The sequence below is a fragment of the Squalius cephalus genome, assembly GCF_949319135.1.
Source record: "Squalius cephalus genome assembly, chromosome: 11".
NCBI classification, from domain to species: domain Eukaryota; kingdom Metazoa; phylum Chordata; class Actinopteri; order Cypriniformes; family Leuciscidae; genus Squalius; species Squalius cephalus.
Window position 1 is genome coordinate 16,801,367 of NC_137132.1, and position 15,678 is coordinate 16,817,044.

A 15,678-nucleotide genomic window follows, 5' to 3' on the forward strand; every position below is an offset into this window, starting at 1 on the left:
GAACTGGGTTTGACTTATCACTTAATGTAAACCGGCAGAGCTATTTGAAAGGTTGATAAACCAGGTAGGCCTTGTTAAAGACACCCCATAGAGGTGAGGGGCTTTTATCAGCAGATAATAGTTATATTCAGCTGTTCAAGTTAGGATTTCAGTAAAATACAGATTGCTTTTGTTTTTCTCAGTGTATGTATGAATTCTCACTCTGTATGTGTGTGTTTGGCAGCTCACAGCCCTGCAGAGTCAGCTAGAGTTCCAAGAGCAGTCCATGGTGGACAAGTCTCTGGTCAGCCGGCAGGAGGCCAAGATCCGTGAGCTAGAGACCAAGCTGGAGTTCGAGAAGACACAGGTCAAACGCTTGGAGGTAAGTTTGCAGGATGCATGTGCTTATGTGGGCTGAGTAGGCTGGGTGTTGGAAGTGTCAAAAGGTCAGTGCACAGGCATTGAAGTGTTGGATAAGGATAAAGTTAATCTACACACCCGCCAGGCCTCTCCTCATTGTCCCACCGCTTTATAGAACTTTAACCCTTGTACAAGAAGTGTTTTATAATTCTCTAAAAAAAATTGCACTTCAAATTGAATGTGGATTATTTCTGTCCCCTCTGTTTTTTTCAAATCGACAGTGTCAGTCCCCCTTTTAGAGAGGAAATCTACATTTCATTTCATGTCTGATAGATTCTGTTACTGGAGGCAGCAGGTCATCTGTTTTTGCATTGTACACAGCTAGCGTAATTAAAATGTGTTTTCTCTAATGCACATTATTTCAGTGTTTTGTTTTGTTTGATTTGATGGATTTTTTGCTCCTTAAGTGACATTTTCCAGCAGCCAGTCCTCTTCACCGTTCATCTATGTTGGGTGCTCCTGCTCACCTGCAGAATTACAATTGGCACTCTGCACAAATTACAAATGTCTACTGCGCCCACAGCAAAATCTGTCAACAGAAGCGCTTTGAAAAGCGCTATTATTACTGATTTGTTGGACATATAACAGCGCAGGCTTGGGCAATATTGTCTCTAGGGGCAGCTTGTTTAAACCATGCCCATCCGTTACTGTAAAGAATCTCTGTTTTCCTAATATGTAGTTATTTCTGTGTTTCCATGCCAGTCTGCAGCCCACCTTTGGTGTGAAAAATCACAGATAAGTTGCTATGGAAGTTATTTGGAGTTTCACACCATATGCATAGCTTGACAATCTTGCATATATCAGCGCTAGACTTGCTAGATTTGGTAAACAACCACAGTGGGCTCAGAAACACTTAAGCGATAGTGCATGTTATTGCTGCATATATGTGGGAAATAAATGATTGCATCTTCTTCAGAGTCTTGTAGCGAGGCTGAAAGAGAATCTCGAGAAGTTGACTGAGGAACGAGACCAACGCAGTGCCAGCGAGAACCGGGAGAAGGAGCAGAACAAGCGTCTCCTCAGGCAGATTCGAGACATCAAGGAGGAGATGGCCGAGCTGGCCAAGAAAGAATCGGAAGCCAGCCGCAAGAAACACGAGCTGGTGAGGGCCTGATCTGCTGTTCTGCTTCACTGATGTTCTCATTCTGAAGTGTCTTAAAGGGATAGTGCATCATCAAAGTTATGTCATCATTTACTCACCTTCATGTCATTCCAAACCGGTTAGACTTCCTTTCTTCTGTGGAACATAAAATAACGTATTTTGAAGAACGTTGGGAACAAAACAATATTGGAGCCTATTAACTTCCAATATGGCAAAAATAAAATAAAAATACATAGAAGAAAGCAATTCATACAGGTTTGGAACAACATGAGAGAGTAAATTATAACAGAATTTACATTTTTGGGTGAGCTATCCATTTAAGCATATGATGAAAGCAGAAACGTGACATGTGGACATATAGCTTCCTTCTAGTTAACTGGTTTAAATTAAACCTCTTAATTCCAGACAGATTTTAACACTACAGAAAACAATGACATTCTCAAAAATGGTGTGTAGCATTTTGACAGCAGTTCATAAGTCCGGTGAGATAGACCTAAACCCCATTGGGATGAATAGGACTACCGACATTAGTGCCTGACCTCATGGATCAAAATCAAAACTTTTTTTGCCCACGGCCACAATGGTTGGTGAATGCAAAATTGTATTTAATCAATTTAGACATATATAAATAATATATCACTAAATACTAAGGATGCAGTAACATTGAAATATATAGTAATATATTAATAGTAATATATTAGATGACGGTAGCAAAGGTAATCTAAATGTAGAAAAAGACAGGAATGAGTACCTCATTAGTTAGGCTGTAAATTTAACCCTGTCTCTTTAGGAAATGGATATTGAGAGTTTGGAAGCAGCCAACCAGAGTCTCCAGGCGGACCTCAAGCTGGCCTTCAAGAGGATCGGAGACCTCCAGGCTGCTATCGAGGATGAGATGGAGAGTGACGACAATGAGGATCTCATCAACAGGTAACACTTGCTGCTCTAAGGACTCTTTATTTAATGCAGTCCTCAGGAGAGCTTCTCTACAGTATGTGCATAAGTGGGTAAAAAAGAGATAGACAGAGAGAGAAGACACTATCTGGATGAATGCGCTGTATACTGAGCTTTTGGAGACGGCAATCAGTGAGCCAGTCTCAGTCATCTCTTATTCACACTCTCTTAAATATTTATGCCTTGAAAACTGCCGCACATAATTTGGAGCTCCTTTTTTATGTAGTTGGTCTCATCTGTCAGAGGAAGTCATCTCCGTTCACCCTCATTCCGCTTCTCTTAGTGACCCGCACCTTAATGCGTAGAGCTGAGTTTATTTCCTCACTTATATGCGTGGAAGAACTCCAGTCATCCTAATAACAGTAAATAGTGGCGTGCTTACACTTACATAATGGACTACGCAGAGCAGAAGTTAGAAAAAGGTCAGCATTCTGGGTAAACATCTTGAGCAATATGTAGCGCTAGAAAACGTTTACACCAGACATGATAAATATTCAATTACAAGCTGTGTTTTTAAGACCATGACTTCTTGTTTTTATTTTATTTTTTTTACAGCCGTTGTTCTTTTCATGTTTATTAAGTTTCCATTTGAAACTCACTCATTTCTACTTCTTGTTTTTTATGTGTTTGTTTTTCATTCCCCTCCTACCTCCAGTTTACAAGACATGGTGACTAAGTATCAGAAACGAAAGAACAAGCTGTAAGGAGTTAAAGTTTGAACTTAAGTTAACATATTTTGATTCTCCTTTGCCCTCATAGGAAGATGATGCAGTATGCATGCAGTCATTTTTGAGAAATGTAATACAGAATAGGGAATATTCTGTACTGTAAATCTCGATTTCGACTCAAGAAAAGACTGGCAGCATCATGTTGATACTGCATCACACTTCCGGGCATGACAACTAACATCACACATTTGGTTTTCTCCTTTTTATGCACGATGTCTCATAATGTATGCATACTACAAACTGCATGCTTTTTCCAAGCCAAGTATGGTTCCCAATTATTTACCCTCTGCAGAGGCCATTTCCCCCACCCTGAACCCCCTGCTTTGTAAAACTAAACCTTTGGATACTTTGGATAAGAACCATTCTGAGTGGAGGTCAGGTGTAGTTACATGTCCACAGGGTCCAGACCATGGGCGGTCCCCTGGATGTCTAACTCGAGAGCCAGAAGGTGCTACATGCAGACTTGTTGGATACTGCAGGGCCTTGTACAAACATCTGTGAGGGGGTTGCTCTGCCCTCCCCCCTTCTCAGCCTTCCTTTACCTGCCTTTTTCTCACTCTTTTGAATAATTCACACTTCTGTTCTTGGGACTTAGCAGCCTCTTAAGGCAGGAAAGAAAGGCGTGTTCCTCATCAATCTTTCAACCATGAGGGCTAAATAATGAATAACCCACAAATGTCCTACAAAAACTCACCTGGCAATGGCCTACAACAATGTACCAGCCATTGGCGTCAAGCCATTTCATTCCCCTTGGTCTGCTCTAAAAACCCTTAAGCTCTAAGCACCACTTATTACATCATGTGAGAAAGTATTAAAAGGGAATGGACAGTCTGTGCATTACTTAACAGGTTTAGATGGATATGCTGTTCCAGAAATGTTTGTTTGGGTTCACTCAGGGATGTTGACACTTCTGGTCACATCATTCTATTGGGGAATTCATGTTGCATTATTGTAAATGAGACTGGCTGTAAGAGGATTGTTAGCTAAATGCAAACCTTAGTAGAGAACCTATTATTCTGATTTTCCCAGAACAAATGAGAGAATAGACAGGGCATAACGAATGACAAATGAGTAGAGCAGATATTTTGAAATGAGCTAAAATTAGGAGAGTTGTTGCACATTCCCTCTCATGAGCATTACTTGTATATTTTATTCAGTGACATCATTTTAAAACTTTGTTTACAATACATCATGAATTATTTGAAATATTATTTTATTTTAGGTTAATTTACTATTGTATCATTTGACATTTTCATTTAGTTAAAGTTTTTCATCTTATATTTATTTTATTTCAGCTGTATTTAAATGAACAAAAATGTTTTAATAGTTTTAATAATAATAATAGAATTTTAATGATTAGTTTTAGATTTTTTTTACATTGTTTGTTAATGAATATTCAAGTAGAGCTCTCAGTCGATTTAACATTTGTGTCACTGCCCGCGGTTGTCACAAGTGATTAATTCATCAAATTGTTTGAAGTCAAATATTTCAAGTGTTGTTATTTTTTTCTTTCTTTCTTGTTTGTCATTTTGGAGCTTAACAGCCATTGCACTGAAAACTGTGCCCATGAAAAATGTGTATTTCACAAAAGAAAGACATATGGGTCTGGAAGACATGAGGGGAAAAAAAAATATTTTATTTTTAACCTAAATATTATAGATATTTCTAGAGTTTTTTTTTATTAGTAAAGAAATAGTCAGAGATGTAGCCAAGAAACAGTTGCACTATATAAATATCCAAATTTGCCCATTTAAGGGTCAAGAAGAGCGAGTGGGGATAATATAGAGAGAGAAAACAGCGTAGAGAGACAGACTAGGGAGGAAAACAGAGGGGTTGAGAGTGTTCTGTAGGTGCTAATGATAAATGTAATAGCCTGTAACAGAGATGTACAGCCAATGGAGGCATGTTGTCACAGACAATTAATGTCTCTCCTCTCTCACTGTGTTGTTTGTTTGTTCCCTTGGGCTTAGGTGCAGCTTAACTAATGGTATATGGTCAAGGACATAAATTGTGTGTGACATTTTGCATTAGCGCTTCATTACAAAGACCCTGCATTCCTACTGTTTAGCGATGGGCTGGCTAGCAGAGCTCAAGGTTTATTCACACAACGTTCTCACCTCAGTTTACCTCCAGGGCACTAGGGCTTACACAATAGCCAAAAGGGCTCTTGAAGAAATACACACTCTGACACTCGTAAGTTGCCTACCCATATCGTCAGAGCGCTACTCGTATAACAAATTCATTTGTCCCGAGTGTATTCGCTGTAGTGTATCAGATCTTCTGATTTAGACCCTCTCCAGCACCCTGATTGTGAGCGTACAGTTAGTGTCTAGTGACATATGTGCTATCTCATGGGTCCATGCATATATAATATTCTCATATGCATAATACCACAAACGGAGAGCTAAGCAGACCGGAACTCTAATGTCAGAGAAAAGCAGCTGCTGCTTCAGTTTTGATCTTCTCTCTATGCCTGGGATAATGAGCTACTGTATGTTGTATAATTTCTTTGGGAGATATTTGACTCCTGCAGTGTTAGAGGACAATAATAATGATTATTAAAATTTAATTTGAAACAAAATTGTGAAAAAGGCATAGTTCGCAATCTGCCATCACAAAGTCTTCTCTAAAGGTTTTTCTTGTGCATATTTGGGGTGTTTTAGCTCTCTAGGTCCTTGAAGGGCAATTCATAGTTATTCAGTGCAGTGTGCTTTGCGATAAGTGAAGGATAAGACTAATCTAAAGAGGCAGGGAAGCATTGACTTGCAAATCCAGCCAAACATAAATTCAATGGTTTTATCTGGTCCAGAGAAATGAGCAAACAGGACTGGGATTCACAGCGCTGCTTTCTGTGTGAGGTGTTAATGCATGTGCTCCCAGGGACGTTCGGACTGTGTTTACTCGTTCTTATTGACAGCTCAACACTTTCCTACCAAACCCATTTGTATCCAGAGATGCATAGTATTGCTAGCATGGTGAGCCAAGTTAATTACAGTCCCAAAATGGCCCGTTCCTTCATGCAGTCCTTTAACATGGTAGTCGAAGGCTACATTAGCCTGAAGCATTTCATTTAGTTAAGGAGGATCTTTCACAAGCTTTGCACTACCTATAATTCCCAATTCCATTTTTATTCAGCTATAAATCAAAGTATTTTTTATAATAAAAGATAACTGAAAGAGTTTAGTTCTGGCACAGGCAGTATTGTAACCATTGTACAATTTCAAAAATTACTGATTTGATGTGCTTTATATTGACAACTTTAACCAACATATTCGTCTCACGGTTAATTTTAATAGAATTTGGTGTTAGCGTGTTGCTAAGCTAAGAGTGATAGCTTAGCAACACGCTAAGCTAACAGTGATAGTCTAATTAGCATAAAAAGAATAGCAAACCAATTGTGAGTCGAATTATGTTTAATTGTTTTACATTTTTATAAGTACTTTTCAGTGTTGAAATCTATTTATGAGCTTGTCACAATGCATTGTGGCATTGCCTTCTGCGATACAATGCTGCCTTAGGAGGTCGCTAAAATTAGGCATTTGACGGTACTTTTTTTGAAAGCCCTCAAATCGCAAGTGTGTCGATGATCCCTCAAAATTCTGCCTGTGTAGGCAGCCACCTAGGTTTTGGAACAGAGCTATTGTCTGCTTAGCTACAGTCTGAATGGTTTTCTCTTTTCAATGCTCTCCTTTCTTCTGGTTTGGCTTGGAGTTGTACTGACCTCACCCTTTTGGATGCCTCACATTATACAGAGCCAGCTTGCTGCAGGATATTGTTGTTAGACTATAAGTCTGACTTACTAACACAGAGGCTTTTTCCAGGTTACTAGAGATCAGGCGCATGCATATGTACATTGTGTCTCCACCGTAAAACCCTGTGTTCCTCCTACTAACAATATTTATGTACAGGTTTGGCTTGTTCATTTTGTTGATATCCCCTCTCTTCTTCTTGCACAGTGAGGGCGCCTCTGATACCGACTCTGAGGTGGAGGACCGTGTTGACGGGGTGAAGTCATGGCTGTCCAAAAACAAGGGCTCTGCCAAGAACCTGTCAGATGATGGTAGTCTGAAGAGCTCAAGGTCAGTACTGCAACCTCATTTCCCTCGGTTATCCCACAGAATGGTTTAACAAAACCCAATGCAGCAAGCAAGAAAAAGGTATTTGGAAAAGCTAATTAGCTAGCGCCAAGGGTATTTTCTGTTGGTATTGTCTAGCTTATTCTCCCCATTGTCAGCAGTTTGATAACAGAGGCTTCTATAAAAGGGAACGGCTTCACAGGCAGATTAATGGATATGCCCACTGGCCAGTTGGCATGCCTACCTGCGCCTTTCTGCTGAAAATGAATGGGTCTTTGCACCAGTGGACAGATTTTTACTGTTTATTCTTTTTACCAGAAGATTTAAGTTTGGCTCTTGAGGTTCTTGTGCTTTTAAAACCTTAAGACCGTTTGAGTCATAATTTCAATCATTTTGATCATTTCAGTCCTATCTGTCAGAAGCACTCTTCCTAGTATAAATTTATATAGTATAAATGGAGAATTATGGTCCATATCAGCACCAGTTTTTGTGCAATTACCTGAAATATTTTCCCCTAAAAGGATCTTTATGTCTACATTTATATGTAGATACCTGAGCTTATGGATTAACTATTGATTTTAAATCACAGACGCTTTATAGTCTTTCTTAAGTGCTTTGTATTCCCTGCTGTCACATCAAACTTTCATCTATATTCTGCCCTGTCTGCTTGGAATATACCTCTACTGTTATTTCTCTTTTTGGATGTCAGTCATCTTTTAAGTTTTTATCAGTGTTTTTTCTCATTCTCATATTTCCATCTCTATCCTCTCCTCCCTCCATCTGTTTGTCTTTCTACACTGTACGCACCCCGTCTGCCCCTCCATCTAGATATGCTGTAAATGTTGACGGAAAGGAGGGAAAAGAGTGGGAAGAGGGTAAAGAATGGAAAGACAATGGCAAAGGTAAAGAATTAGAACCCAGCAGGCCTGTATCTGTCATGAGTTCCCTCAGCTACAGGAAACGCTCCAACATGAAGGACTCCATAGGAGGTAAGGGAGACGAGAGTTCGCTCCTCAACACTCTCAAAGAACAATCCAATTCCCAGGACCTCTCCTCTTTCCGCAAGAACAAAGCCAAGCAAGAAGCTGAGGATGACTCCTACTCTGTCAGCTCCTGGAGGAAGGGAGGAGATGATCTTGACGATCGGGGTTCTGTTATCTCTCAGGCCTACTCGGAGGCAGCCAGTCGGGCAAGGAAGGGCATGGACAGCCGCTGGTCTGATTTTGATAAGGAGTCCGTTGTGTCGTCTATAGCCCCGAGCCGAGTTTCCTCCTGTCGTACTGGGATGGATCTAGATGACGATGCTATTTCCAGCGTGAGTCGCATGAGTTCGGTAAGCCGGCGTCGGAGCATGCCTCGTCTCGACGATCGCCAGAGTGAATACAGTTCAGCCGTCAGCCCCAGCTTGAGTCGCCGCAGTCCAGGCAGCGTGAGCCGTTCCGACTCCCGCATGTCACTGTCTCGTAGCTGTCGCCTCAGTGAATTTGACGTGGACGATGATGCCCGGAGCGTAGCATTCAGCGAGGCTCGCTCCAGCGCTTACAGCCCTCACTCCACCTCCGGCAGAAGCTTCTCCATGCCTCCGCAAGCCCGGACCACTGACTCCAGCCCGCCTGAGGTTTCAGACGTCAAGCCAGTCAGTCACCGCAACTACCTTGACCCTGACCTGGAAGCTGCCATTAATGAAGTTTTGAGCTTCAAACCCATTAAGTTCAAGCGCACCAGCTTGGAAGACTCTGAAGCAGAGAAAGATAAGCCGGGCGAGGTGGAGGATGACAAGAAGAGTGTCAGCAGCTCTAGGACTGGCAGAGACAGTGGCCGCTCCTCTAGCCTGCGCCGCTCTGCTTCAGCCGTGGACTTCATGCGCTCCAGCAGCAGCCTCAGCACTCGCAGCAGCCGCAGCAAAAAGGGCAAGAGCAAGAAGAAAAAGAAGAAAAGCCACAGCTCTGAATCAGACAGCTCCGACAGCTCTGACGACAACCGCAAGAGGAAGAGCTCCAAGAAGAAGGGCAAGAAATCCAAGAAGAAGTCCAGGAAAGAGTCTTCGTCTTCCTCCTCATCCTCGGAGTCTGAGTCTAGCACAGAGTCGGACTCCAGTTCAGGAGCATCCACTATTTCTTACAGAAGCTCCAGCAGTATCAAGAAAGCCCCTGGCAGGCAGGCCTCAGGCTCTGAGGGCGAGCTAGAGCCTGAAGGCCCCTCTGAAGAAGCTCCACCAAGGTCTAAGAAAGAAGACAAGAAGAGGAAGAAGAAAGTAGACAATCTTATGATGAAGTACCTGTACAGGCCTGACAGTGACTAAAGATGGCAGTAGGTGATACTTGGTGTGGCGTGAAGGAATGCTACAAGCATGGTGTTAAACTAATACTCAAGTACCTCAGTACTGTCTGATATCTTTCATTGCATTTTACCATTACGTTACTTTCAGTTTATCTTTACACGGTGTTCTTTCACTTTGTTACTCACACACATTTTCAGTCTTTTTTGTAGCTATAACAGAGGTTCTCAACCTTTTTGTCTCTAAGGCTCCCTTGGTCTGAGACTATACTAGAAGGCCCTCCTATCTTGCTGATATGTTTCTCTGGTACTTCTGTTTTTAACCATTTTCATGAAGAATGTTAAAAAAACTAAATTTAAATAATTGTAAGACTTTTTGGCTCCCCCTTAGAAGTTTGCCGTGACCCCCTAGTGGGTCCCGGCCCCCTGGTTGAGAGCCACTGTTCTATATCATTCACTGAAATATTTTTGTGATTTATTAACTCAAGATAACAGCTGTGTAACCAAAGTCAGTTTGAAATTCTTTCTCTGGTCTTGGGCATAATTTAACATAAAATTGATTAGGACTGCTTGCCAGCAATTAACCTGAAGTTTGTATTATTATGGGGAAGATAAGACTCAGTGACACAAAAAGTTAGCGTTGACTTTTTGAAGAGGGTGAGGTATTCATGCTTTCTCTACATCTCTCTACTTGCTCTTGTATAATTAGAGGGCAGTTCATTTATATGTTAATTCACTGAAAAGATTATGAGTAGATATGAAGAATATTACAAGTTGTTTCAAAATGAACCATAGTTTTTTATAGAAGTAGATTTTTAATAGACAGTTTGATTGCTTTTATTTGTATTCAACTCTGTACTGACTTAACTGTGCAAACACATCTGTACCACCTGTGTCAGTACTAGGGTTCATAATATATCGGTGCTATATTAGTTATCATCCGATTTAAATAATTATTATAATTTTAATGTGCTGCTATTGGTCAATATTGGATAATTTGGATATTTAATTGTAATACTCATTTTCCCCTTTTTTACTTTTAGATCACCTTTGCTGTAATCTAAAGCTCACTAAAGTTTATTATCAATTAATTTAACACTGTTAAATGTATTCTTTAGCAAATCTCAAATTTGGTATCTATTTTTTCATAGTGTATATTATAATGCTGTGATGCCTAGATGAACTTGTAGCATTTATAAGGATTGATTTTAGTTTAGTGTTTTTCATTTTTAAACTATTTAGGCAATATATTATCGAATTTTAACATCAACTATGTATCAGTTATCAGCCATATTTTAATATTGATGCATCCAACAGTAACTTACCATTACTGTCATAATCACTTCTTAATATTATTATTTTGGTAATTTAGTTACCTAATGAAACTGTCGTTTGCTTGTGCAACTTCACTAACAATTATCCGACAAGGTGATGTTTCATGGCACTACACCTGGTGTGATTTGGATGTGATTTGTGTGTATTGCACCACTAACGCATCACCAAAGGTTATATTGAATTATAGGGCCTGTTAAATATTGTTACCCCTCATTCTAAAGTTTGATAGCCCAACATTCCTTCAGAGATTATCCTCTTCGGTCCCTCTTTCCACCAGCTGATCCTAATCAAAGCTTCTTTATCTCCCCCCCTCCAGCCCACCCTCCTGTCGCAGACGCTTCTGCCTTGACAGATCTGATGAGGAAGAGGAAGAAGAAAAAGAGGAAGGGAGCGCGGGCCGAAGCACCTACCGCTCCCGCTACAAACGCAGCAGCTACCTGAATGACAGCGATGGCGAGACCACCGCGTAGCCGCCCCTCCCACACACACGCATGCACTCACTTTCACAGAAAGGAAGACTTTTGAGTTAAAATCAGTGTCTTCCATAAACTTGGTTCCACAGAAGATTTCAGTGAGGAGGAGCATGATGGGACGCACTCTGGCAAAGATATACCCATCATTTCTTTTGACTTGTTATTAGTATTATTATTTTACATGTGCTTTGTGTTTAGAGCTTTAAAGGGTTTGTACAGCAACATGAATCACAGCACTGTTGACTCTTTCCTGTTTGTGCGCTTTTACTTCTGACATTCTTCCTCTTCCTTTCTAAATAAGCAAACGCTGTGCTTGCATTCTTGCCCCGGTCAGGATTCAGTAATGGATATTGCTTGGGGGCAACATGCTACAGCCTCTCGCATGGTCACGGCTGAGCCAAAGATACATGGCACTGTGTAAACGAGAAATGTCTGGCTTTTACTGTTCTGTTAGATTTAAAAGAAAAGAAAACCAAGTGAAAAAAATATGCACAGAAAATATTGTATCACCAAAAAAAAGAAAAGAAAAAAGCTTTGTTTTGGGTTCATGAGCAAAATAGTTTTTCGTTCTTGACTTTAAGTCAGAAGAGAGGATTGAGTTGAGGTGGGACTGATTTAAGACTACTTTTTTTCCATCTCTCCAACTGAACACACACAGTTTTTTTTTTTGTTTTTTTTTTTACAAACTTGCTTATATCTTTCTCTCTCTGCCTCTTCGCTTTCATACGGTGAAGAATTCATGTTTTTTTGCTCGAATAAGTGAGAGAGTACGCCATGCCAGCTGATGAAAATGGAGCCTATTTCTCCTCTCTGTCTTTACTTTTTTGATCTTTTATGTGTAGAGGGAAAAACGTTGGATCAGGTCAATGATATGAGAAGTGAGCAGCGGTTCGGGTTGTTCGGGTCTGGACTCTCATCTCTCCATAATATGCCTTGTCTTTTTCTGTTCTGACTGTATTGACCAAGTGCTTGCTCATAGTAGGTGTTATATGGCTCAGCGTTTTTTCTTTCTTGTTGTGGTCGTTGTCGTTCTCAGGCTTTTTTGTTTTGGTTACCGTAGATGTCTGGCTTTCTCAAGGGAATGCCTATATTCTTGGGTATATTGGGCATTGTGGTAATTTCTCATCCAACTCCACTGATACTGGATAAACAGCTTGCTTTTCGTGCTGATGTGATGCAACCAGAAGCACAAGATGGAGACAGAACCGATACTGTGAAATCCCAGCTTCCCTACAGCATGTCGTCACATTGGATTCATCAGTATTTTTGGCCTTACCTAATGGCTTTTGAGACTCACTTGAACCTGTATGGACACGCACCCCTCCGAACTCCGTTGTTGCCTTCCGTTGTTGTTGTTTTGTTGTTCTGCTTTCATTGTAGTATTTATGATCTAGCATTGATGGATTGAGCGAAGCTGCCAAAATATAAAACAACAGCATAATAACAATGAAAGGATCTCATTGCTTCTCTTTGATTTTTAAAGGGAGACAGCGTGTGTATTTTACATGTGTATTAGTTTTATAGACCCTCTGCAAAGGTCAACCACTTTATCCTCTTTTCTATGCAGTCAATATTGATTTTAATATGGAAAATAAATGATGTCTTTGGCGAATTAAATCACATTGCTTCAAGATGCATAACATTTGCTGGCTGTACACATTAATTATAAAAATATATAAATATCTGTATGATTCATTTTAGCTTTCAAAATAGCTAATGTTTATTTTCTTTATTGAATAAATGACCACTTGATATAAGTAATAATTTTGCATTACAGTTTAATATATTGTAAATAAATGATGGTGATTGTTTTAGACATGTTTCAATATGCTTATTTCATAATTCATCTTCAAAAAAAAAAAAAAAAAAAAAAATCACATTCTGGCATTTTAAAGCTGCAGTGTATAATTTCTGTGCCATTAGTGGTGCCAAATAAAATTCCAAAAAATGTTTCAATAATAAATAATAACAAAATGTTTAATCTCAAGGGTTTATCCTAAAGAATACATTTATTGCAATAAGCAATAGTATTTTTCAAAAAGGTCCCATTGTTTGGAAAACAGAAACCATCATTACTGTCACTAATAAAATACTGAAAGCATAAATCATAAAAATGTCTCTGCTCAACCCAATTGTAATGCTGTTTTAGTGCAAAGAAATTACACACAGCAGCCTTTATTTTTTCTTTATCCAGAGCTTTTATATTTTAATAAATCATGTTAGTAGAAAGATAAACCCTGCAATCATCTATATTAGAGCAACCGATTCTGAGTGTGTCTTCTTTTATATTTCCAAAATATAAGAATAAACATCTGAATGGAGCCTTACATTTCAGCATTTAAATACAAAGTATGCAGCCAAATTTCACAGAGCAGAAAAGCCCTGTCTGTGGTTCACATTCAACAAGCTTTTCTTTTCCATTGGCTGCTTGCTTCATTGCACAATAGGAAGGCTTGCAGTAATTTCTATGAGCTAACAATAGGAAAGGCAGCTTACTGGACACAGCGCAGCTTGAGATTTCCATTGGCTCCAGTCAAAGCAGAGAAGTAGGTAAGTTGAGTGCGAGCCAACAGCAGATCTCACTATTATTATATAAACCATTATTTTATAAGGGGCCAAGCCCTGAAAGGGCGTAAGCCCCTATTGTATCCGTTAGTTTCTTCTTTTTCTTCCCGAATGGGAGTCAATGGCAGCCCTATGAACCGTAAGTAGAAAAATGGTGAAATTTGGCACAATTCTAGAGATGGCTATGAATAGTGATTGGACCAATTTTGGAGTCTCTAATACCAACTCTATAGCGCCACCACCAGTTCAAAAATTCAACATTGAAATGGTTATAACTTTTGAACCCTTTGATCTAGAAAAATGAAACTTAGTACACCTGATTCCACTCATTATGGTGATCACAATCATATCTTACATTAAGACTCCGCCCATTACAGTAGTGGCCATTTTGAAAAGTACAGTTATCAGTTTTTTGCTGCTACTCATCCAAATTATGTTCAATTCTTACGAAAATTGGCTCAGGTGATCTTTGGACTGAGCCACACAGCAATGACTGAACAGATTTTTTTTATTCATCTTTGTTCAAAAGTTATGGTGTCGCAAACTTAACGAGGTTGACCCAAAATTGGTTCAGATGCTGTATCACGGCCAAAGTTTGATCAATCGAAACGAAAATTGGTACTTCATCGGAACCATGATCTGTGGGTCCGTGCAAAATTCGAGAACTGTGCCACCTACAGGTCATGAGATCTGGAAAATGGCTATTTTAGCCAATAACTTTTGAACAGTTTGTCAGAAAATCATAAATGTGGTATCTATGGATTCCTTGTGTCATGAATCCGTGGATACCGATTTCGCCAGGATTGGATGTACCACGTGTCCGCCATTTTGAATTTTGTTATAAATTGCAATATCTTTTAAACTATTTGACATATCTTATCTTTCCTACAAAATTCGGTAGGCATCATCAACAGCATGTCCTGAAGGTACATGAGAAGTTTAAACAGAGTGCCACCTAGTGTTCCAGAGATATAAGGATCTTTGCAAAAACACTTATAACTTTTGAAAACATAGTTCAAATTTTGATTTCATTATGTCATTATGTTCCTTGGTTTATGCCAATTCCGACAATATCTCATTTGTCATTTTCCAACAATGTGACTGTCTGCCATATTGAAGCAAATGATAAACAGTTTTTTCACTACTCCTCCTACAAATGTTGCCCAATTTTGTCCAAATTCTGCTCAGATGATCTTTGGACCAAGCCGCACAGAAATGACTGAACCGATTTTTGATAGTTGCCACCATTCCCGAGATATTCCTCTCTGAAGTTGACCTAGCCTGTGTTTGTTGTCTTATGCTGGTTAGCGTAGCACGCTAATTGGTTAGCATGCTAACCAGTTGCAATACTTTCTAATGTGGGTCTTCAGCTATCAAGCTAAGCTACATTAGCATAGCATGCTAATCTGGTTAACATGTTATGGAACTTTTTTTGTGAACTCATTCTCACTCTGAAACCTCTCCTCAGCAGGCTGGTGAACATGCATGAGTGATTTCGCAACGTTTTACACCACGGATCCTGAATACTTCGCGTTGTGGGTTCGCAACTCAGTGTGACATGTGCCCAGACCGCATGAGGTACTGTGGCAGGAAAAGATGCATAAATTGCATCTGTTCCAGGCATTGTGCCTAAGAATTATCTCATCTGAAGCTGTCACATTGCATGCAGTCCTTTTATGTACAAATTCATTATTGTTCTTCTTCCAGAATGGTAGTCAATGGCAGCTCTATGAACCACAAGTAGGAAAATTATGAAAACTGGCACACTT

At 39.7% G+C, this 15,678-nt stretch overlaps 1 protein-coding gene across 6 annotated transcripts in view; it reads left to right on the forward strand.

Moving 5' to 3' along the window:
* The window catches only part of myo18ab (myosin XVIIIA b), a 106,542-nt gene extending 93,384 nt beyond the window's left edge, over positions 1-13,158 (forward strand). For 4 of the 6 annotated variants that reach the window (XM_079885566.1, XM_079885568.1, XM_079885569.1 and 1 more), the window contains 7 exons: positions 224-361; positions 1,316-1,501; positions 2,292-2,431; positions 3,111-3,155; positions 7,140-7,262; positions 8,088-9,573; positions 11,188-13,158. In XM_079885566.1, coding sequence (XP_079741692.1) covers positions 224-361; positions 1,316-1,501; positions 2,292-2,431; positions 3,111-3,155; positions 7,140-7,262; positions 8,088-9,561 — 2,106 coding nt within the window. In that variant the 3' untranslated portion in view covers positions 9,562-9,573; positions 11,188-13,158. The remainder of the gene's footprint in view (positions 1-223; positions 362-1,315; positions 1,502-2,291; positions 2,432-3,110; positions 3,156-7,139; positions 7,263-8,087; positions 9,574-11,187) is intronic. The other 2 variants (XM_079885570.1, XM_079885571.1) reach the window with 2 other exon arrangements.
* The last annotated feature ends 2,520 nt before the right edge of the window (positions 13,159-15,678 follow it).